Genomic DNA, 23610 nt, shown 5'->3' with positions numbered 1-23610 from the left:
GATAGATAGATAGATAGATAGATAGATAGATAGATAGATAGATAGATAGATAGATAGATAGATAGATAGATAGATAGATAGATAGATAGATAGATGTAATTGAGTTCCTTTTAAACGTAACGCTCTTTAATTGTAGCATGAAAATCAGATTACTGCTCGAAAATCTTTAGAAGCGAACTCAAAACATCAACAAACACCATAAGTCACCAGAAAGCCAGAAAAACATCTCCAAACATCTTCCTTAAGGGGGTCTGAAACTTATAAGAGCTCCTATCTTTCCTTTGTGATTGGTCGCGATTAGCCTTGAATGGCGCATTTGCCTAAAAACATGGAACCGCCACCGATAGAAAGAGGATGATAATGAGGAAGAAAACGCCTCTAATGCCAACTAAAAGCCTTTCGATCACGCTTAAAAGCTGTTCCCATAGCATTAAGAAATTTCGACTCCGTGGGTTTAATATTTCACATCAAAGAGATTTTTTTTCACTTTTTTTTTTCACGTCACTTGAAGGCCAGACAGTTTTTCATTCAGCCAATCCTCAGCAGCAGGAAGCTGAGGCCCTCCCATTAACACCCCTATATGCAGCGCTAATGAGGGACACAGTGGCTGCTCTGTGTTTCACACACGTCCATCCGACCACCTTTATTTGTGAGGGCATGTTTTGAGGTACTTCACAATCGGTTTGCTTCGCGCACGACGAAGATGCGCAAAAGTGCTGCGTGTTTTTTCTTGCAACTAGTGCTTTCACGCAGGCGACGGGTCTCGGTACACAGCAGTGTTAAATCGACACTAGAGAGTGGGTCCACTCCTCTGAGTGTTAAATACAACACTGTTGAGTGTTAAATGAACACTTTTGACAGTGTTATATGTTTAAAAGTAACCTAGTCAGTTTTGAAGATTAACAATGACTAACACTGAGCAGTGCTGATTTTCTAACACTGGAAAATAACTCAAAATGTTAGAAATATTCCAGTGTTTATATATATATATGAAAAAAACATGAATATTAAAAAGCACACATTTGGACAGCAGAAGTCCAACTCACCTGTTTTAATCTTTAACATAAAGTGCATAAAGTGAAGTTACAGAGGACATAAGTTAATGCTGATTTACATCTGCGCCAAGCTTTTTATTGTTCTACATATGTCAACTTGTCCTTCAGCCAACAGTTTAGCCAGTTGTAATTTGTAATTTAGGGACAATTCTCTGAAACCAGCTCATTTTTAGAAGAAAAGAAAGAAACATAAAGCCTGCTGTGCTGCCGCTGCTGCTAATGCATAACTCCATACAGCTATGACCTCTGTGGTTGGGCAGGAATGAATGACGGGAGGTGGGTTCAGGAAAGAGTGCCGTGAAATGTCACGATCTATTTTTTGTGTTACAAAAACACCAACCCCCACCACCACCACCAATCATTTTCTGTAGTTTTTTGTTCACTGTGTGCTCAGCCTTGATTCTGTGTGGTTTCTTACCAACTTACAACCAAATAAACTGAATTAATAACTATGTATTTACATTTTAATTATATTTCTCTGCGTTTGCTGACAATTAAAACTTTTGAAAAGACATAAGTGCACTTTGATCGTAACACACAAGCAGCTAATGTGCATCCACATGTGTCACGGAGATGTTGACTCACCAAGAGGCTGTGGTTTGAAATTCATCAAAAAATGCATATATACCTAAATGTAGGCAGAGGTATTTTAAAAGCTCCAAAAATGGACTTGTGGTAGATACTTATTGATCCCATCACTGTGAAAACATGTGTTCATGCTTGGCCTGGTTAGGCCTGCGGGCTTTAGGCTCATTCCAGGCCTGTATCAGGTTCAGTCAAACCCATGGGGTCTATTTGTGGATCATTCTGCTTCATTTTATGCACGGGGCGTTTAAAAAAATGAATGAATGAACATCCCTGTGCTATAAACCTGATTTATTATCTTGAAAACGGACATAAATAAACAATTTTCTGTGGAAAATTATTCTGTGCTTTGCGACTCCTCGTTTGCGATTGGTCGAGGAGCCAATTAAAGATTCTGCGCACACCTGTGCTCACAATTAAGAAAACATCTGTCTGTCGCTAATCGAACCCCCGCTTTAGCTAGCCAAGTGTAGCAGAGGGCTGTGATGTTATTAAAGTAGCCTTTGTTATGAGATAAATGTATTGGCTAGGAACCGGCTACTTAACTTAGTAGCTAAGTGCATAGTTGGAGAAAATTTTGTCACGGCTAATTATTTTTAAATATTTATAAACCGTTTTGTTTTGTATCATTTTTTAAAAGTATTTTTGGTCCAGAGCAGCTAGCTCCGTTTTGGCCTTACCTGCGTTTCCGACAGATTCAGCTGTCTCGCGAGCTCCGTGCGCTCGCGCCCCACTACGTACTGGCACCGCTGGAACTCGAGCTCGAGCCGGTACAGCTGTTCGGCCGTGAAGGAGGTCCGCGTGCGTTTGGGCCGATCCAAGTCCAGGCCCTTGGGCAGGACGATCTCTCGGATGGTGCCTTTGGCGTCTGTCCAGAAAAAGAAACGTCGATTCGGTTAAAGTAAGTGTTAACGTGAGGCTGTGGTGGTTATAACATAGCAACAGATAGCTGCTGAAAACGAAACAGAGAAAAACAGCTAAAAACTAGATTAATCGACTTTCCAGCAGCTGCAGACTTCAGAAACAGAACTATAAAGATACTAAACCGGCCAATATACGACTTCAGAGAGAAAACACGGAGGCAAACAGACTCTGTTATCAGTAATGAGCCTGGGTGTTAGGTGTTGTAAATGATGGCACATACTTTTAATGGTATGTTAGTTGGCTCTTCATAACAAGTAACCGAGTCACTGCCTTTAATCCACTCCCTGACGTTTCTTTATTGAACCAACGTGCCATGTTATCATTAAAACTGAATTAGTTGGGTTTAAACTTGCCCTGCGCCCAAAACGCAGGGACATACATGAGGCTTGTAGAGCTGAGGGTCGTGCGTAAAAGATAAATAAATAAATAAATTTAAAAAAACCAAATTTGTGTGACGCATTGTCAAATTTATGGTACTGCGAGTATTTGGCTGTTGGTCAGTTCCTTTAAAAAAATTAAGTGTTGTATCACTTAATTTCTGCCCTGGGTCTTAAACAGAGCTACTAATGTGTTTTGTAACACTGCGACTCAGCTGCACAGAAGCTCTCTGAGCATCGTTTCCACTCCAAGCACCAGGACTGCGCGCCGTTATCTGCCCCGAACATTAGTTAGCGCGCACGGTTTCTATGGGTGGCAGCTTTCCTGCTTTTTCCTTGTGTTGACTTTTAAGTATTATTGTTTCATGTTTGCCATGACTTTTTTCCCTCCCAGAATAATGAAAACACCGGGAAAAAAATAATAATAAATAATTTCATACATTGAATCAGACCTAGTGGAGAGCCGAAAATTAAAAAGTCCTTGATAAAAAAAAACCCACCCGTATTTCTTAAAAAAGAAAAAATTAAAAAGTTTGTTTGTTTTGTTTTGTGTTTTTAAACCACGTGTCCAGCCCGTGTATTTGTGGTCTCACTGTAGCTACGAATATTTGTTCGTATTTATCACAACGAATGGACGCACCGGCCAGACATGATCCCGTCGTTGTCCACGGTTTTTTCAGGTCATAAAATATGTACTTCAATAAAATATGAAGAGCTTTGAATAAAATATGAAACAAAACCGATTGAACTGGAGGCACATAGTGTTTTCTACGGGCAGGACACTGCTAACGGTAAGAGAAACGCATAGTGCGCGTAAAAACAAAACTCGTTTTTTTCTTTTGTTTGTTTTTTGTTGTTGTTAAGCTGTGCAGTTACATGGACTTCTTCGGCTCCTATAAATGTCAAACACCCTCTTCTTTGTAACGTGGAGTTGAAAATGTAAATAAAACATTGTAGCTCGTAAAACACAGCAGGTAAGTTAAAATGAGGATTGTTGCGTAAAAGACAAAAGGCGGGTTGTTTTTGCGTTTTGGTGACAATTAGAAGCGTCTGTGAAACGCCGTGAATTCATCAGTTATGGTCCCTGCACGCCATGAGCTGTACTGAAAACGCATTTCAATCCCAGCCCTACCAACAGCTCAAACACAAGTGTTTGGTTACCCCCAGGTCCCTGATGCATAATGAGCTCTCCGTCTTTACGCACACATAGTTTATTTGCATAAAGTGTAGCCAGGCAAGAGAAAGGAAGGGGGAAAATCTTCTCTTCAGAGAGGCTAAATCTACTTAAACACAATCATACAGTACATACAGTTTAGATATGTCCTTGCTCGAGCAGCTCGAACTGAGCAAATATTTGCAAGCAGAGGAGGAAGCCAGCGGCTGTTTGCAGACCTGCTGACCTCTCGATGACCTCGGTGGCTCCGCGGAAAAGCCGGCCTCAGCTCGAAAAACAAATCCTACCGACGTTTAACCACACACTATCCCCACCTAAATGGCCTCACAGATCTGTCCTCCAGGCCTCTTTTTCTTCTCAGATGATCAAACTGAGGCAGCACAATAAGGACCGTATGTTCCAGCACTAGGGAGTGACGAGTGCTGAGGATTCACAATGAACACCTGACTGCCAGATCTCTTAATACAGAACTACGTTTGATTTAGTATGTCCAGAAATAATCACAAACACTATTTTACATACAGATAAAACGCTCGAATAGAATCACCCAACAATGTTTAATTATGTGCAACAAAGAGTCAGAAATAAAGAATGACTCTGTTATTAATAAGCCGTGTAGGTGCATTTCTACAGGAGCACAGACGGTTTTTAGACCTCTTACATGGACATTTCTCTCCCTCTTCCTGCCATAGCCCTCCTAGTGAACTGTAGTAATTTTAATATTCTCTAAAGCTAAATATGCTTTTTTCCCCGCTTAGTGTGAGCCATGACAGCGCACGACAAAACGCTCGATGAAAGCTAAAACTAAACCAGCCAGCAGCCACAACATCCTCAGCTTTCTATAACCTGAAAACTGATAGGCCGACATACCGAGTCTGCCCACAGCGGTTACACACTCCTGCGAAATAGATCCCCATCGAAATAACGCTCAGATTTTATTTTATTTTTATTGTCCTCTCTCAATGCAGAGAAGCTGAAGTTTATGTTTTTTCATAAATGAAATGCATTCTGGGAAAAAAAATCCATGCAGGAAACTCTTACAATGGCTCACAGTTTTCAAATATTCTAAGTATAAATCAATATTTTAAACGAGGTTAAGACAGTTATTTCATAACTCAAATTATATAATTTTAATTTAATTTGCAGCTGGCCTAAAATATGTCTAACTGCTGTTTTATGTATGTTTGTGTATTTTACATACATTTAAAAAAGTACATCATGTACTTTTTTCATATTTTTTTAGCTGTCATCGGAACACATGATTTAAGTTCTCTTTTTATGTTTTCCATGACTCCGAAAGAACTACCAGCAATCATTTACGAACTTTAAGGATTAGAAACGGATGTATTTTATTTTATTATTATTTTTATTTTCTTCTTGACTTCATATTGTATCGGAACTTATTTTCTCATGATCTTACCCAGATTTCTGACCTCCGGCAGGAGAGTGTGGACTTTAACACTTAATGAAATATTATGTATTAATATTTGTAATAATATAATGTTACTGACAGAAAAGGCAATACACACACACTTATGTGTGTTTATTTTGTGTGTGTGTGTGTGTGTGTGTGTGTGTGTGTGTGTGTGTGTGTGTGTGTGTGTGTGTGTGTGTGTGTTTCTAAAATATATATCAGTTCTTTTGCACAAACAGCGCGACTTCTCCCTGATTTTAAGTTTACCTCCAGCCTTTCTTTTACTTCCTGCACCTCTCAGCTGTGATTTGAAGCAGCTGCACTCACTATCGCTTAAAGGCAAAATATCCCTGCTGTTAGGAAAATATAAGGCATCATCTCACTGAAGCAAAATGTCCCTGTTTTCATTATTGATTGGACTAATTAAATTTTTATGCTCTCACACGAACAAAGGTGCGGCCACAATTGATGCAACCAGCATTAGTCGATGATTTGTCTCAGAGGTTTAAGTTTGCATAAGTATGCATAAGTAAAAATGACTTAGAAAGCGAAGGTGTGTTTACTCCCCTACTGTTGCTGTTTAAAACTGTTATAGTTAAAGTGCACGCCGTCTGTTGTTACTACAATAGATACTTTTTTTTTCTTTTTTTCTGGGTCTCTCTTCTCCAACAGTTCAAGTGTGTGTTTGATAAACTTTCACAGTTTTGACTCCATATAAACACAAGTGTTTCTTCTTTTTATTTAACAGTTTGATATGATATTTAAAACATTTCCAGGAAAATTCTTACCACTGTCTAAAGTGTGTATATTTTATTTTAAATGCATTGCCTGGCTGCACTGTGTATCTGAAGTTAGTCTATAATCTAAACTGTTTTTGTTGTACATCCACTTAATTTATTTATGATACTCGTGCGTAAAATTTGACAGATCTTTGTCTGATCAGCAGTTTTAAGCACAGGACTAATCTCTTCGTTTTGTCCACTCACCTCTTACTAAAATTCTCCGGCAGTAGTCAGGGTCCACTCCCAAAAGTTTGTCATGCCCGTCTTCGCTGGAGGAAGTCGGCGTGGATGCTGATGTTCCCGGGGTGTCGGTGGAGCTCTGAACCGGAGACCGGTTCCCTATCTCGGAGCGACACTTTGTTTCCATCCTGTCCGGACACAGTGGGTTGGGACCACAGCGGTGGTTCCCATCGCCCATAGTCGTGGCCTGGTCAAACATCTACAAGTAAGTTACAATCTATAAGATTAGCTTTATCTCTCCCTCCTTACGTCACTTCCACTCAGTCCTCTCTTTCTACTTTCTTCACCTCTTTGAAAATGTTCTCCAGAGACGAGGAGAGCATGCCCCCCTCTCCCTCCAAAATAAAGTAGATCCAGTTACAAAGGAACCATGTGGTCCTGCAAAGGGACCGTGGTGAGCTTCAGGTGTTGCTGCATGACGCACGGTCCGGAGTCCAAAACCGAAGCAAGAGTTAGCCGGGCCTAGGGGGGGTGAGAGCGAGAAAGAGACCTCGATATCTTTTCTCTAACTATACGATGTGCAGGAGGAATGCATGGTGCGGGCTGCAAGGGGGGCAACAAGATCTACGGAGGAGCGGGGAGGTGCCACTCACACACTGCTCACCCACATAGAAATAAAGTGTGAGGAGGCGCTGAAAAAACCCCCACAGCGGCCACAGTTCACCGTGCAGAAGTCAGGAAGGAAAGTTTCTCCTGGTTTGTCCAGCGCAGCAGCCTGTTACTTCACTCCTGGTCAGATCGGCTGCCTCTGCAGATCCGTGACTGCATGTTGATGATGATGATGATGGTGAGATGGTCACATAAGGGGGTCGTCCTTCTCCTGCTTTTGAAAGGCGCACAAACAAAAAAAATGTCTGTGTTGAGACCCTTCTAGAGGGGAGTGTCGGGTAATGGGGTCACATTTGCTCGCAGAGTCTCGAGCACTCTTGTTGGTTTGTTGACAATTTGCTTTACAGCTGAAACATCACGTCTGAGCGGGGCGGCTCGAGCACCCTGCCTACATCAGAGCAGGAGAGACGGTGCTGTGTGGATAGCATTTGTGGTGACACGGTGCACTTTACAGAGGCAGGAACCAGACGTCATTTCCTGCCCGCACAGAGTCGCTCTCCCATTGGTCCAGCGGCAGGGCATGTTTTCACTAGAGGATAAGCGGCGCTGTGGACTGCGATCAGGCACAGAGATATGAGACGATTATTTTTTTTCCTGCAGTCTTTCTCTGGAAACAGCCCGAAGAAGCAATACACGGGTTTCCCTACAGCATCAGCACCAGCTCTGACTTTTTATGTGTTTTTGTGTTGTTGTACGGCTGAACTCTGAGCTCCTCACTGCGGTCCAGAAAAACAATGAGTGCAGATGCACAATGAACAGTTCTGACCCAGTAAGGTAAAGCCTGAATTATTCTCAATATGTCTCAGTTTAGCTCGATTTTTTCCTTCACTCGATCAGAGGCACTAGCAATTCTCAATGGAAGCCTCTTAACACCAGGAAAAAATATATATATATATATATTTGAGCTGTGCAGTAAAATATATGCTTAATTTCCTGCTTATTAAATCCTGGATGTTCTTATCGGTCTTTGCCACATATTGGGAATAAACAGAAAGCCCCCTGCCCTGCTCGCATGCTGTGAGCGTTTCTAAATCTATTCTTCATTCACATGAACCTTCGAGTTCCCTTTTTCTTATTGAAATCAAAATATTACGATACTAGTCGCTTTTTAAAACCGAAATCATGATTTGGGGCCATTAAATAAATTTCTATATTACTAGACTGTGCTGTGCGTTGAGGACAGAGTCGCTTCAATACGCAGAACCTCAAAAACTGAGTTGGATTTTTTTCTGAGAAAGTTGTTGTGCCCCTGAATGTTGTTGTGATGAGGCCATAATTTTGTAAAGAAAAAAAAAGTAAATAAAAAACAAAGCTCATAGCTAAATAAATAAATAAAATACATGTATTTTTTAAATGTGTGGTATCTACAAAATATTTTATCTGCATAGCTTTAGTTCAGAGATTGGATTTTTAGCTTCCAGCCAAAAGCAGCTGTATCCTGAGGATGGATGCAACAGCAGCAAAACATGTGTTTTGAAAACTTAATCCGGTGCCATAGTGTCACAATCTCCACTCTGAAAATGACCAAAGAGTTAAACCAACTGTCTGAATAGGCGTTCCGGTTATTTTGTCCACCCCCTTAGCCTGCACAGAATTGTCTGGTCTTTTGTTTATGATATGGATGGTAAGCACACTGCACGCTGTTAACACACAAATCTGTCACAAGCACTGAGATGAAGCAGCACAAAGTGAGGTTACAATTTGTTTTCCATTGGAGATAAAGCGGCTCATTGCCAGCGCCACTGTATATGCGCGAAGTCATCTTTTCACCGGTCTATTTTCTTCTGCCAGCTTGATGTTGATGGTGCAGCCTGTAGTTTGTTGTGATTGTGAGATAATTTCAGTCGCAGGCGCAACTGAAACACTGGATGGAATTTCCTCTTTACAGGTGAAACGTGTCTGAAAACAGCGCGGAAAAAGGGGGGCATTTTGAATGGGATTATATAATTATAGTTTTGCCGTGTGTGTTTTTTCTTATTTTTCTTATCCGAAGCCGTAATTACTGCGCACAGCCATGGGTCGTTACTCCTTTCAGCTGGCCTAATCTCACAGAGTATGAATAGAAACTGTCAATCAGACGCTGCACTCTGCGGAGAGACAAGAGGGGACTGATTGCTGCTGCTGCACAGCGACACACACACACACACACACACACACACACACACACACACACACACACACACACCTTCTTCCTCGTTGTCTCCAATGTTTTTGCCCTCCAAAAAACAGATTTTTCCCTCCATATTCAATTTTCTGAAGACTCCTCATAGCTTGATTTCTTTGGGTGTTTTTAGGAAACATTTTCATGTTTCTAATATGTTAACAAGTACAGATTATTTATTTATTTATTGGCTGCTACATTTGATGCCTAATTGTACCCCAGTACTTCCATTCAGGCCTGGCTGCCGACTGACACACCTGCTTGTTTAGGCTTTTTAGAGAGCGTTAGATGGATGGACACATGCATGATAGAGAGATCAAGACGGGGACAACCCTGTGTTGTTAATAAACAGTGAACGTGCACAAACAGTGGTTGCATGAAATTAAAAGACACGGCTGAATTTGTGCAATAGTAAACAGATCGGTCCTCTTCAAAAGATGCCCCAAAACAAACAGGAGATACAGTGTTTTGTTTCACCTTAAATGCTTCATATCAAAAACATTTACTGTGGCGATATAGGGAAGCACTTAAATGCTGGTGTACATTTAAGAAACACTTGGATGCTTTTTATATGTTAATACAGCATCAATTTACACGCGTTTAATACCGAAGTGGTTCTGTGTAATGTTTTTATTCTAAGTGCCCTCATTCGTAATTTCAGTTAAGATGTTTGTTTTTTTTGCAACATACTGACTTTCTTAAACTTTCCTTTTGCGCTTCATTTTATAGTCTGCACTCGTCACTATTCATTAAATGTCGCTATCGCATTGGAAGTATAAACTAATGCATAATAATAACAATAATCTTTTTTTAGAAAGTTTTTTTCCTTATGCTGTGCTGATCTGAGTTCAGGTTTATCCTGAAAAAACAACAACAACAACAACAACAACAAATTTCCCCCACTTTTGTTTTTTAGTATCATCATGGTGAGATCCAAATTTAATCTCCTGAAATCTCACTTACATTAAATCAAAGCGCATATTCTGCGTCACATGATACCGGTGTTTACAGCCCACCCAGACCTGCGCACTGTTTGGAAAAGCTCGTGCCCAAAGGCCAAAAGAAAAAAACGCTTTATTTGCACCATTCACCGACTGCCTCATCTGCGCCCCCACCACCACCGCCACCCCGTGTGCGGATTGCGGCCTCGTGGAGATGAATCTGATCAATCAGATCAATCAACAGAGATTACTGTAATCCCGGAGGTCAGTGGGAGGGCACACATCTCACACAAGCTCTGCGCAAACATGTCCACGTGTAAGAATCCATGTAACGATTTTTATTAGAATTGTTAGAGTTTTCACTTTAACTTCATTTAATGAGCAAACCTGAGTGTTGCCTCTGTGGAGCCATGCCAAACACAGCTATGTGAATATAAAAAACAAGTGAAGTTTTTATCACAATTTAAAGGGGAAAAGTCTCCCACTGGAAGATTTCAAACGAGGACAGAAAAGGCTGCACGAGCCTCTTAGAAACTCTTTTAAAACAAACAAACAAAATAAAACACAAACAAAGTGCGTTAGATGTCACACACGAGCCTCCACGGAGTTCCTGTTTGTTCGGTAAATGTGCGCGTGCGGTGTGTGTGAATGCTGCTGCTCGTTAAAACGGACGCAGAGGAGCTCTGGCCCGTTGAAGGTTTCTCTACAAAGTTTTTGCGTACAAAGTGGAGGAAACTAACTTTAACAAGTGGTCCACAGTGTGGTGGTTTACACAAAAAAATCCCAGGTTCAGTCCCGGGAGGAAAAGACCCGCCAAATAAAACCTGTGGAGTGACGCTCTGTAGACAAAGTAGCCTTCTGTGTGGCTCTAAGGTCAAACTGTTTGAACGAAATGTACCTTTTTATAAATATGATTTCGTGTTGGTGTTGAAATGCGCGATTACTGCTCTAAAATCTTCTTATTTTATTTATTTTTTTGCCCGTGGACTACTGAATATAATAATAAGGATGAGAAATACACAAATTTCAATTTTAGATTCAGTTTCTCCCGTTTAAAATCTGCAACAACAAAAAGAAAAGAAAGAAGAAAAATCAATATTTTTTTTAAACGGAAGGAAAACTTTTGAATATAACGCCACACTTCAAAGTTACACAAACTACACTATCGTTGTGGTAATGTTTTAAATTAGAATTTCACTTGAAATTAAATGAGTTTAACTAATAATGAATTTAAATTATTATTATTATTAGAGTTTTACAGCATTTATTAGAAACACACAGAAGATTATCAATGTGATAATTCAGAGCGCTTGTCTGGTGTCCTCATACATGTTGCCTTTTGGTTTCTTCCACGGGATCCAAACACCGCTGCTGCTTACACTGGTCCAAACGTGACCACATATGAAAACTACTAAAGTTATGTTAGTTGTGCTTCTGTCTCCTCACCGAGTATTTAAAGAGCTACTGACTCCTGCTTTTGTGAACGTCATTATTCAAAGACATGAGTTCACTTTAACAACAGGAGGAGTCTCAAATGACAAAGAAAACAAGAAAGTAGAAAATCACAAGGTTATTAGTTTAAATGCAGATCCGTGCAGCTCTGCATTTTCCCCCCAGACTACTTTTTTTTTCAGAGAAAGAAAAAGTTAAAAGCGAGCTGTGATCTCAGTCTTAGGTCAAACGGCTGTTTGTCCTTCTTTTTTTCTTTTTAAAATGATTTTTAGTTTGATGCGGCAGCATCGGGGCTGGAGAATCCGGGTTTAGTTCAGGACTACAGAGGGTCCCAGGAGCGCAGAGACCTCTGTGATCTGAACACTGCGGACTTTCTTCAAACTTTTTTTTTCTTTGTTTTTGTCCCCGAAGCCGCCCATCAACTGATGAGAAGAAAACAAATCTGAAGGTCAAACGTAAGCAAATTAGAAATGCGTCAGTTTGGTGTTGTGTGGACGTTTGTGGGAGGGTTGCGACCTTTGAAACTGCGACATTACGCAGTTGCAAGAGCGGCGGTTATTTAAGATTGGTTAGATAATGTTTGGAAACGAGCCGGAGAGGAATAAAGGAGAGAATCCACAACATCCTCTCCTGCTTTCTCACGGTGCTGCGTCCGCTTTGATTTATTGATTTATTTATAAGAGAAATTCCAGTGTGGAAGTTTTAAAGCGGAGCGTAAACTCAAGAATCGGGAGTAATGGCACATCGTCCCGGTTATAATTTTGACGCAGGCCTGCAGGTTGTTAAACAACTAAACCTGAACACAATGAGAACTTTTGTTGTTGTTGTTGTGTGTGCACAGCCTGCCTGTAGATGTTGAGATAAAGTCTCTCTCTAAAAATATATATATTTTTATTATTTATATTTCTACTTCTACACTTCATTTAATAGGATTGCTGTGTTGTCTGTTGTGTGGGTGCATGCTGCTCTAGGATTAATAAAGTTTCTCTGATTCTGAGTCCTGACAGACATATATGGAAATATGAGGTGGATGAGACTTTTTCTTCAACCTTTGTAATCCCATGTATTCAATTAAAATTATAATTGAACACAGACAAAAATATTATTATAATTCTAGATCATGATCCAAGAAAAAGAAAAGGAGTGTAGTCTGTACTGTTTGGGACATTTACAGTAAATCACTAAATCTGACTAAGAGGAGGATGTCATGAGGTTTGTGTGTTGGACAGAAACATGAACTGAATTCTTGTAAAGCTTCCATGAACCGGTTACAAGTACATTTTGTGTTCAGTCTCATGCGAAACTTTTCTCCACAAAGATCCTGTAATGTCGAGAACATAAAGTAACCCTAAATCAAGTGAAGACTTCACAATTCATCTAAATTTTTTAGAGGGTAAAAAACTTTTTTTTTTTCCTATCCACTGAACTGAAGTCAAATAAAGAAATACTTTGTGTAAAAGACTGAATAGACTTTCTGCAGGATATCTGTTGTGCAGTGACAGTGGAGACTGCCACCAAGCATCCTTGAAATGCACTGACAGCGGACACAAAGAGCAGCCAGACTCAAACATATACATTTTTTTTTAATTCATTTTCAACATTAAAAATACAAATCAAACATACCGGGAGCAACAAATAAACTGCTACATTCCTGAAACCTATCGAGCACTTCAGCTTTACACTAAGATGGATCTCTGACCTATCGTGCACAAACAAACATCAAAATAATCTATCCAATCTTTACTATACCCACTGCGCGTGGTCTAATAATAAGAAAAAAAATTACACGCTAAATTGAATTCTTTAAGGCTGAATGCAACCAACAACAGAACGAGTAACAACAAAAACATGAACATTAACCAGCAGGAAGGAGATGTTAGGACTTCTTTCAGAGGAGATTATAAAGAGACGGCAGTGCAGCCAGATCATGGCACTTGATCTTTTAAGCACAAATTTAAGTTAGCAGAGCTCCCTCTGATCTGCAGCTGCACTGTGAAGACGGCGCTGGGACAGAGAGGTGGTGGAAGTAGTGGTTTGAAACCTGCAAACTTCCAAAGTTTAGGTGCTTCCGGTTTATGACCCCAGATGTTTGAGTCCTGGGTGGCTCGGACTAACACTGGCTAAACCTGAAAACTGCTCGGGTGACAGGATGCAGACGGATGAACAACGGGGAGTTAAGAGACAAACGGGATGTGGCGATGAAAGGCACTTTTCTGAAGGCTTCATGGATTAAAGCAAGAGATTGGAGCTTGAATGGCTGAAAGGAAAAAGCCCCTCAGAGACTTAAATACCAAAGGATGGTGGTCAGTGTGTGTTAAAGCACTGCTTTAAGGGTCTACACATGGGCAGGAGATGTTGGTCCAGGGAAAAGTTTGGGATAAAATAATGAAAATGTTTTTAAAATGATTATTCGATAATAATATAACAACAATATTTAAACAAATTCATCAGCCAATTCTTTCACCCCAGTTTAACACCCTTAAAACAACTACAGGCTATGCACACGTACACCGAATATTTGGTTACACATTTGTTTTTAATTTGGGGAAAACTGGTGAGTCAACAGCATCTGTAGCTCAGCAACAACAACAAAAAGAAGAAGAAGAAGAAAAGACGAGACTTAAAACACGAGAGGTAAACGTCAGATTTTGATGTCAGCTCCTCTTAAATGGTAAATGGTCTGTATTTGTATAGCGCTTTACTTGGTCCTAAGGACCCCAAAAAAGAACGAGAAGGAGCTTTTAAAGTACACACACCTATCACACAGAGTGAAAACCAGCTTAGAAAATCCTGACACATGTCAGCAGATCAGTGCCAGATAGCAGGAGAGCAGGTACTGAAGCATCACTTTCCCCTCCCTCCAGTGTGGCAGCTGTACATTCATTCCTCACCTACTGAAACAAGCCTATGTTTTATTTTGAAAGGCAGACTGGGGAAAGTGAAATGTTTGGGGCAGGTTGGTTCAAATACAACAGAAACATTAGGTATACCTGCTGAGATGGGTTTAACATGAACACTGAAGATGCAGACACATTTTATATTTAGGTCTTCCTTTAAATAGAGAACACTGCAGCACAACTGGTAAAAGATGGCCTTGAGATTGGAGCAGTAACGCATGCGGAGTTCTTTAGCACCCCTGATAGTCACACAGAGGTATTGCATGTTAAACAATGTTCCTAATTCGCTCTCGTCCTCCCTGAATTGCGCAGATTAGAGCCTTAATTTAGGGTCAAGCTTTTGAAGTCGTAAATGAGCCCTTGTTTACTCCTAACTCTATGAATCCAGGCGGGCTTTGCACATCAGAAAAAGACTAAAACTGAACCACAAGTAGTTGTGAGGCTGTGCTGATTTACAGGCAGACGCTGCCCTCTAACGGATGAACAAGGAAAGCACAACAGTTGAAGACAGAAAAGCAAGAGGACTTAATTACATGTTCCTTCAGAGTGAAGGTCAGAGCTGAGGAATGTTTTTCACGTCTCAGGATGAAAACCATTTCTGAGGTCCAGTGAACAGTGAATCACACCAGAGGTGGAAAAGCTGCACAGCCCGTGGCACTAATAGTGTGTGTGTGTGTGTGTGTGTGTGTATTGGCGGGCAGCTCAGGAGGTTTCTGTTTCTTTTTCTATCTGTGAAGATGGCAGGTGTGTGAACTTCTGTAGGCGTTTGTGGATGTGTAAAACAACTGGGAACAGAAGGCTGACATTTAGTCAAATCCCTGCCAGTCACTCTGCTCAGAGTCGTACTCGAGCTCCGGACCGATGCAGCGAACGCCTTCCAGCAGCATGGGGGTACCATGGTGACGATCTGGACAAGAGGCAGAGAGACAAAAAGAAATCGTTACTCTAATCAGCGCGATTCTTACCTTACAATACGAACTGTAATGAGAGATTAATCAAGGCTGTCGACTGCTAAGGGCATGCTGGGAAATGACCTGCTTCACTAGCCTGAATTTACTGTAAGAGGCATTTAATGAAACTAAATAATCTAAATGTTAATTTAAAACAAAATAAATACAGATTCTGATCCTGCACATATTCAAGACTCTTGTAGCTTTCTTTACAAACCTAAATGTGATAAGTCAATAGTTATGTGGGAAATTTACATTTGAAAAAAGTAAAAAGACCTTTGATCATGTAGTACTATATGGCCCAGTGTTCAGGCATGAAACTGGTCTGCACATAAAAACTACAAATTTTAAATATGAACTTTAAGGCTTTTAGACGTGGAGGCGGCTCTTTGTGATTGAGCATAAGAGTCGATATCCGGCCACTAGATGGCTGCAGAGTCTAAAATCTGCAGAGAAACAAGTCCGAATTTCTGGACGTTCTAGTACCAGGAAGCCTTGTGCTGTTAGTTTAGAGTGGATGGCGTTATGAGAGTGGCTGTCCCAGCACGAAGCCTGAATGACCTAAAAGTAACAAATTTTATTTCTCGCTCAAATTAAAGAAACATTGGATATCTATAACTTTTTCTTTCTGATATCTCTTCCTGTTTAAAGGGAGTTCTCCCTTCCCACTATTGCCAAGTGCTCCCTCATACAGGACTGTGTGATTGCTGGGGTTTCCTCTCTAATACTGTAGTGTCTGTACCTTAAAATATAAAGTGCCTTGAAGTGATTGTCACTGTGAATTGGTGCTGTTTAAATAAAACAGAACTGAATCGAATGTGGTCCATGAACTAAATCAATTTGAAACCCTTCAGCTAGACACAGCCACTGAAAGTCAGGCACTGGAAATGTCTGACAGGAGTCAGTTATTTGGAGCTACATTACAATCTGACAATAACCTTTGATGGCATGTTCTGGTGCAATAACAATAAAACATCGTCAGCCTATTCCAGCCACACCTTTGCACATTATGAACAGTGTTTCACAACATCAAAGTATTTGAGCAAACAGAGGCAAAAAAGAGAGTGACATATTTTCCTTCCTTTAAGTCTTGTTGTAGAGCATTTAGAAGTGGAAACATGACCTGTGAGCATTTGGCTTTAAAAAGCTCAGGCATCGGTCTCAAACTCATGTATATAATCCACGATGTGCACACGGTGTGAGAGACACAGACCGAGCGGCTCCTTTAAGAGAGGCGGCCCCCTCACTCACCCCCCTCCTCCTTCTCCCCTGAGGCATCTACTCTACTTCTCCACAGTCCCTCCCCCCACCCTGCAGCAGCAGGCGCATGCTTTTTTTCGTGACTGCAGGATACACATGCAGCAACGCATTGGTGGTTCAGTGGTAGAATTCTCGCCTGCCACGCGGGAGGCCCGGGTTCGATTCCCGGCCAATGCAAATTCTTTTTTTTTTTTTTTCCCAGCCCTAATGCTGCCAAAATTACTGCCAGAAGTCTGTCGTAGACTTTAAAATACACAGCTGAATGTACAGTTATAAAGCTTAAAATTTTCACAAATAACACATCCCCTTCCCCTCTGGACACACGATATATGTCCATGAAATAACTAAACTACTCATCCAGGCCATCATAGTCTAAGGACCTTGGAAAGAAAAGCGTCTGGACTTCTTTAAGTTGCTTGAAGACGTTTCACCTCTCATCCGAGAAGCTTCTTCAGTTCAAAGGGTCAAATGGTGGAGAGTCCCAGATCAAACTACTCCCACACGTTTGCGAGCTTGTCTGCAGCCACTCCTATTGTTATCTTACCTACTTGCAACATGTGAAACTCACTAATCTGCTTTCTAACAGTACATGTTTTGATCGTCACCGGTGAGTGGCTAAAGACTTAAAGCACTTTGACATCAGGTGATTCTTTTTACCATACTGTTTTGGATACACCGTTCTTTTAAGGTATTAAGAAATAACTTATATGGGCTCCAACAAACGACCACCTTAAGAATAGATGAACATAAAAATAACTAGCAGTTCAAGCTTTCATCAAATTAGATTAAAATATTGGGAATGTCTATTACAGTTTCCCTACAAGATAAAATCACTTTTTACATTTTAATAACTAACTAAAAACTACCATTAGGACGCTTCCTATCAGCCTCACTGGATATATAATAATTAACTATACATCGGATAACAACCATGTGTATTTATACAAGACTAAAGGCTCAGCCTGCAGCTGAGTTGTATTATACTCCGTCACTGATCTGATGTGAGCGGTACAGCTGACGTAGAGTTTAATCCATTGATCTGGTTTTCATCCAGGACTCAGTTACACACAAACATCTGAACAGATGTTCAGGCCACATTATGAGGATAAAAATAAACACTAAACAACACAGCCATCATTCATCCTCAACTACGCAAGTACCACACACGCACACACACACACACACACACACACACACACACACACACACACACACACACACACACCACGTTCTGCTATATTTACACAGACACAGATGGAAAAACACACTGCGCACCCCCTTTAACTAATTCTTTAACTAATTCTCCATCTGCTGAGAGAAACGCCACAGACTAATTCAGTCTCACTGACATGGATTGAAGAGGAGGATGCAAATTTATTATTACAGCCTCCGCGCAGCAGGACAGAGCAGAACAAAAGATTTATGGATTACAAGAGCCATATTGTTTCTGTCGTATCCCTCACCACAGAAAAGGGGACTTTTTAAAATGATTTTTCGGTTAGTATTTCTGAACATTTTTGTTTTTATTATTTTAAAAAAATTTGACCACAAAAAAATTTAGCCTTTCTTTTTTAGTGGTTCATTGTGACTTACTTTGGTTGTTGTTTTAAAAGTTATTCAGACCCAAAAATTCAAAGTAACCAGCAGGTGGCAGCAGCACACCAGAAACAAGCGACCTTTGGGATTATCTGTTAGTTCTCCCTTTAAAACCAAAGAAGAAATGACTGATCATTTATAAATTAAAAAGTAAAATATAATGAAAATACACTCACAGGACACTTTATTAGGTACACCTTACTAGAACCGCGTTGGCCCTCTTTTTACCTTCAACATTGCTTTAATTCTTCATGATTCAACAAAGTGCCGGAAACATTCCTCCGAGATTTTGGTCCATGTTGACATGACAGCGTCACACAGCTGCCGCACATCCATGATGTGAATCTCCTGTTCCACCACATCCCAAAGGTCATGTCTACATGGATAAAAGCATCGAGCTGCTGCAATGTGACTCGCTGAGTAGGCGCTTTCATTGATGCGTCCTTGAACAGGTGTACTCAATGAAGCGGTCAGTGAGGGCAAATTCTGATGTTATGTAGTTTGATCATTTAACTTTATAGGTCATTTAACAGTCTGGGAGAACTACCAATTATATATTAATTATCAAATAAATCATTTATCAATAAGTTAATCAGGTATTTATGTATTTTACCTCATGTAAGAAGACATGGAGGAACAAACAAACAAAAAAAAACACTTTTAAGAACCACTTCAGATTTTAGAAAACCTGTGGAAAATGTATGATTTGTTTCCACAAGTTTATGAAATTTTATTAATCAAATTAAGTGATAAAAACTAAACCAAATGGCTCCTGGTCAGTTTGTCCTCTACACTTAATGAGGTAAATCGTCTTTGGCCTTCCTTCGAGGTTTCATGAGCCTTAGCAACTAATCTATGGAAGCCTTCCAGTCATTTCAGTTTAATAAGTTCCCAAATGATTAATGGTTTTATAATAGAAAGTCTCACGGGCATAGGTAGTCGTATGGTAATGACTGAAAAATCAATCAACTACACAATGCCTCAGCTATAAAAAAAGAAAAAGGTCTTTTATAGGATACAATGTGGTGTATTTGTAACTATTTATACAGAAGAAGCAGACAAGATTATATTATCACATATATGTTGTTAAACACAACCTTACCCATGACTCTGGCGTGAACTTTAACTCTGACGCAGACGTCGTCGTTGGTCTCGCTCAGCAGCCTCACCTCCTCACACAGAACTCCCTCGTGCTGGGTTATGTACTCGCACGTTATCTTCAGACCTCCTGGAGAGACATGCAGGACAAAAAAATAGCAACAAAGACAGAAAAGAGAGTAAGTTTCCTCTTTATTGGCACGTTTTACTAACGCACGCACATCTCTACTTTATCGTCTCTGCGTGAGATGTTTTTCATAAGGATAATTCGAGTGTCAGACAATCCAGAACAAAATGTCAACAGGATGGAAAAAAAACAAACACAACTGACTGATAAGCACATGAATATATACATACACACACACACACACAAGACAAACATAGTAGCACACCTGTTAACATAATCAGGCTGAGAGTAATATAAAGGGTGTGACGATAAACTGAAAGTAAAGGTCAGTAACCTGCTTCAATTACAGGCATGCAGTCGGCATGACTCCCAGAAACCTCTGACCCATTTCAGCTGTTTTGTTGGCCAGGAGAAGCTCACGTTCATGCTAGCAGTTAAAAAATGTCTTTTTTTAGCCCACACAGGTGGCAGATGTTTAGGGTTTACCGACTATTGCGGCATGACGGGCGGCAGGAACACAGAGAAACACAGGAAAGCGTCTGAAAGTCAGATCTGTTCCTATGATTTTTTTTTTTTTTTTTCAAAGAAGGATCTCTGTGCTGACATGAGCTGAACTGTCTGCTGCTGTAATCCTCAGCCATCTGGAACTCTGCAGCCTGTGACTGTGCTGCCGAGTTACTTACTTTTTAGCTTAGCTATGCTTTCGAAAAATATGACTGCCACTATCCTTCAACACAGTCCGAACTCTCTGAGGCAGCTTTCTTGTAATGTCTTCAAGTTGGAATAGTTCTTGAGGGTTCGTGAAGGACAGTCAAAGCCCTTTTTTGGATGTTTCTGCCTTTTATTATGTTCTCTGTCAACACACTGCGTCAATAATGTTGAGTTACGATGAATTATAATCTGTTTTTTAATGCTGTTGCCAATCAGTCGATTTCCAGTTGGAACTGCACAGTGGATCATTTTGCAGATCAACATTAGCCGAGGTGGAGGTGGCAGAAAGCAGATGTAAGATTTTCACTGGGAGTGACAAGAATGGACAAGATTAGAAATGAGTGCATCAGAGGGATGGCTCAGGCAGTTTGGTGGCAAAGTTAGAGCGACAAGACTGAGATGTTTGCATATGTGCAGAGCAGAGACAGAGGATATATCGGACAAAGGGTGTTGAAGATGGAGCAGGCAGGCAGGAAGAAAGGAAGACAACAGTTGTGGTTCCTGGATGTAGTGAAGGACATGCAGAGGGTTGGTGTTGACAAGGTGAGGTGGAGGAAGATGATCCACTGTGGCAATTCCCTAAAAGGAATCGGCCGAAGAAGAAGAAGAAGCATGGTGTTACTAGCAATTTAATGTCTATGACAACAAAGAGTATAAAACCTCAGCATTGGTGCTCTGGATGGTTTATCTGTCTTGTGATCATTCACTGGAGTTAGGTGAGATAGTTGGTCAGTGAAAACGTGTTACAGAATATGAAATGTCTCATTTTTCCCTACATTTTGATATCAGGACATCTTCTAGCCATGATTCCTCAAAGCAGTTTTCTAATATGATCATAGTCTGAGGTGTTCAGTTGGGAACTTTTTTTTTTAAATGAGATTTTGATATAAAATGACCCAAATGTATTGTAAACACAGTACCAATGACCTTTATACCACAAAAGGTCTGCCTGACTCACAGTTTAAACAGGAAACTAATGACTGTAAACTGCAAATGCAGCTTGTTTTACATATACTGACTGGGAAAGAACAGGGCTTCGTGTCACTGAAAGTGAGGGCTGAAGGATGGCAGCTGATTAGTTTAACAAAATAACTATCAACATGTACCAGCTTATCTCACAGCTTTAGATAAGCATTTAATTGAGTTTTTACCCTGTATTTCACCTCTCGGGCAACATACATGTGAGCTGTTAGTGGAAGACATTTCCTCCATTTAATTGAGATTATTGCAACTGTAGTAACTGCTCTGCTCCCAAATTACAGAACGTATGATAACTCATCTAATCTACAAACATTTCTTCTGTAGCCAAGCCTCTGTTTTTATTGCAACACATTTTGTAGTTAGAATAATGATAAAGGTACAACTAACGTCAATAGCAGCCTGCATGCAGATCATTCTAGTAACGCTACTCTGTGTTGTTATTATGGTTTTTTCTTCTTAGCATCTGCTTATTAAACGCCGGTAAGTCTGACAATATTACAGAGTCTGGTCACTGACTAAAGCCGGATTTATGCTCCTGCTTTTGTCTCTGTTAGCTCTCAGAGAGAGGGATCATGGGAGTTCAACCAATGCAGAGGCTACAGAGGTACACTCGCCTGCAGTCCTCCAAAAACAGACAACACAATGTAAACCTTGTGCGATGTACTCTGGAGAGGCTACAAAGCTTTGTATAGCAGCGCACAGGCTAACAGGGCATCATACGACTCCTAAAGGGATCAGCCAAACAAAGAAAAAGAAGATGATATTATGGTTTTAAAAGCAATAGGAGTATAAAACCACAGCATTGGTACTAACATATTAGACTTTAGGCCAGCCTGTTGTGCAGTCCTTATGCTATATTCACTAATCTGTTACTACTGATTTGGTTTTATTACTTAAAGCGAATCTAAAATAAACACATCTGACATAAAGACTGCACTACATGAAAAATGATTTTCCCATTTTTGACTTTTTCAGTAATCATTAAGCTAACGTGTTACATAACACTGATCATGATGGACAAATCCCAAACCAGTGACCTAGTTTAGCTCAAAGTCATCAGTCAAAAGATGCGACACAGACAGGCATTGATCATTTGAACGTAATTACAAATTTACATTATTATTACTTTTCACAATTTTAATGGAAAACTGTTTTTTGTTTTTCCATCGCTCGTGACCTCACCCTCTTGTGCCGGTGTGATATCAGTGATCCGGAGGTGTGGACCGGGTAGCGGCGCTGGACACACATTTTTACCCAGAGCTGGGATCTCAGGCAGGGTGAACACTATTTCATACCGGTGCTGTGTCTTCAAGAAGCCGACCTGTAGAGAGGGAGAAGAGGTTTTAAACAAGAGTCCAGCAAGGATTTAGAGATGAAGGCAAATCATTTTGTTTTCTTTCTCCTTCCTTTATTCAGCCGCATCAAAGGGAAAGAAAGGTTAGCTGAGCAGAGACGGTCTATATAGAGAAGAAAGTGGTTGAGCCGTGCTCTCACATTTCATAGTGTAAGCCTATTACGGGTACATAAAAATGATTTATTTTATGGATACATATAAGCGCTCCACTACCGGGCTGAGTTTTCCTTGAGAGAGTCCTCTAATTGAAATGATTATCTGTGGCTTCAGTGATTGTAATCCCATCACCTCTGCCAGATTTTCATTGTAGCCTGATGGGGAAAGAAAACCAAATTACCCTCTGAATTTCACTCAACTCCAAAATCATTTTAGTGATGCTAATCGCGCGTGTGTGAAGCCTTCAGCACTTATTCTTCTACTCAAGTATGAAAGCCATCAGCTCCAGCACCCAAACAACTTTAGCACCCAATGATGGTGGACATTTAGCATAGCCAGGATCAAGTGCAAGAATTGCAACAAAAGAAAATTAACACATTTGTTTGATTTCAGTACTTTTGAAACAAAAAAAGGCAAACAGAGAATAATTTTATGTTTTCAAACGTGAGAAATTTAGGCTTTTCCAAGTTCTAATACAAACAAGTTCCACATATAAACAACGCACATGGCATTCAGCAACGTGTAATTGCTTGAAACTTACATTCCTTCCAGTGGCCAGGGGAGACTTTTCTAACTAAAGTCTATGGGAAAATTATTCTCTTCTAAAGTGATTTATGATCTTAGTAAAAACACTCCAATGACGACCTTATGCTCTTTCAAAGTTGAGCTAATTTCAAATCTTAGGTAAAACAGTATAATACTCATTTTTGCAAATGAAGGTCCAATTTGGTGTAAAATAGACAATAATCCTATACATATAGCATTA

General features: G+C 40.2%; 2 protein-coding genes and 1 non-coding gene across 5 annotated transcripts in view; 1 reads left to right on the top strand and 2 right to left on the bottom strand.

Moving 5' to 3' along the window:
* Nucleotides 1-7565, bottom strand: part of vax2 (ventral anterior homeobox 2) — a 22915-nt gene extending 15350 nt beyond the window's left edge. Inside the window, exons 1-2 of the mRNA XM_005751059.2 lie at nt 6516-7565; nt 2321-2508 (exon numbers count right to left, since the gene is read on the bottom strand). Coding sequence (XP_005751116.1) covers nt 2321-2508; nt 6516-6750 — 423 coding nt within the window. The 5' untranslated portion in view covers nt 6751-7565. The remainder of the gene's footprint in view (nt 1-2320; nt 2509-6515) is intronic.
* A 5717-nt stretch (nt 7566-13282) lies between these two features.
* Nucleotides 13283-23610, bottom strand: part of adisspb (adipose secreted signaling protein b) — a 43368-nt gene continuing 33040 nt past the window's right edge. For all 3 annotated transcript variants that reach the window (XM_005751056.2, XM_005751057.1, XM_005751058.1), the window contains exons 4-6: nt 22517-22655; nt 19520-19645; nt 13283-15518 (exon numbers count right to left, since the gene is read on the bottom strand). In XM_005751056.2, coding sequence (XP_005751113.1) covers nt 15418-15518; nt 19520-19645; nt 22517-22655 — 366 coding nt within the window. In that variant the 3' untranslated portion in view covers nt 13283-15417. The remainder of the gene's footprint in view (nt 15519-19519; nt 19646-22516; nt 22656-23610) is intronic.
* Nucleotides 16928-16998, top strand: trnag-gcc (transfer RNA glycine (anticodon GCC)). The gene has a single exon. It is a non-coding gene; the product is annotated as a tRNA-Gly (tRNA).

Source organism: Pundamilia nyererei, unplaced genomic scaffold, assembly GCF_000239375.1.
Source record: "Pundamilia nyererei isolate P.nyererei 1_Seehausen unplaced genomic scaffold, PunNye1.0 scaffold00298, whole genome shotgun sequence".
Classification (NCBI taxonomy): domain Eukaryota; kingdom Metazoa; phylum Chordata; class Actinopteri; order Cichliformes; family Cichlidae; genus Pundamilia; species Pundamilia nyererei.
Note: the sequence above shows the minus strand (reverse complement) of the source record. Positions and strands in the feature narration are given on the sequence as shown.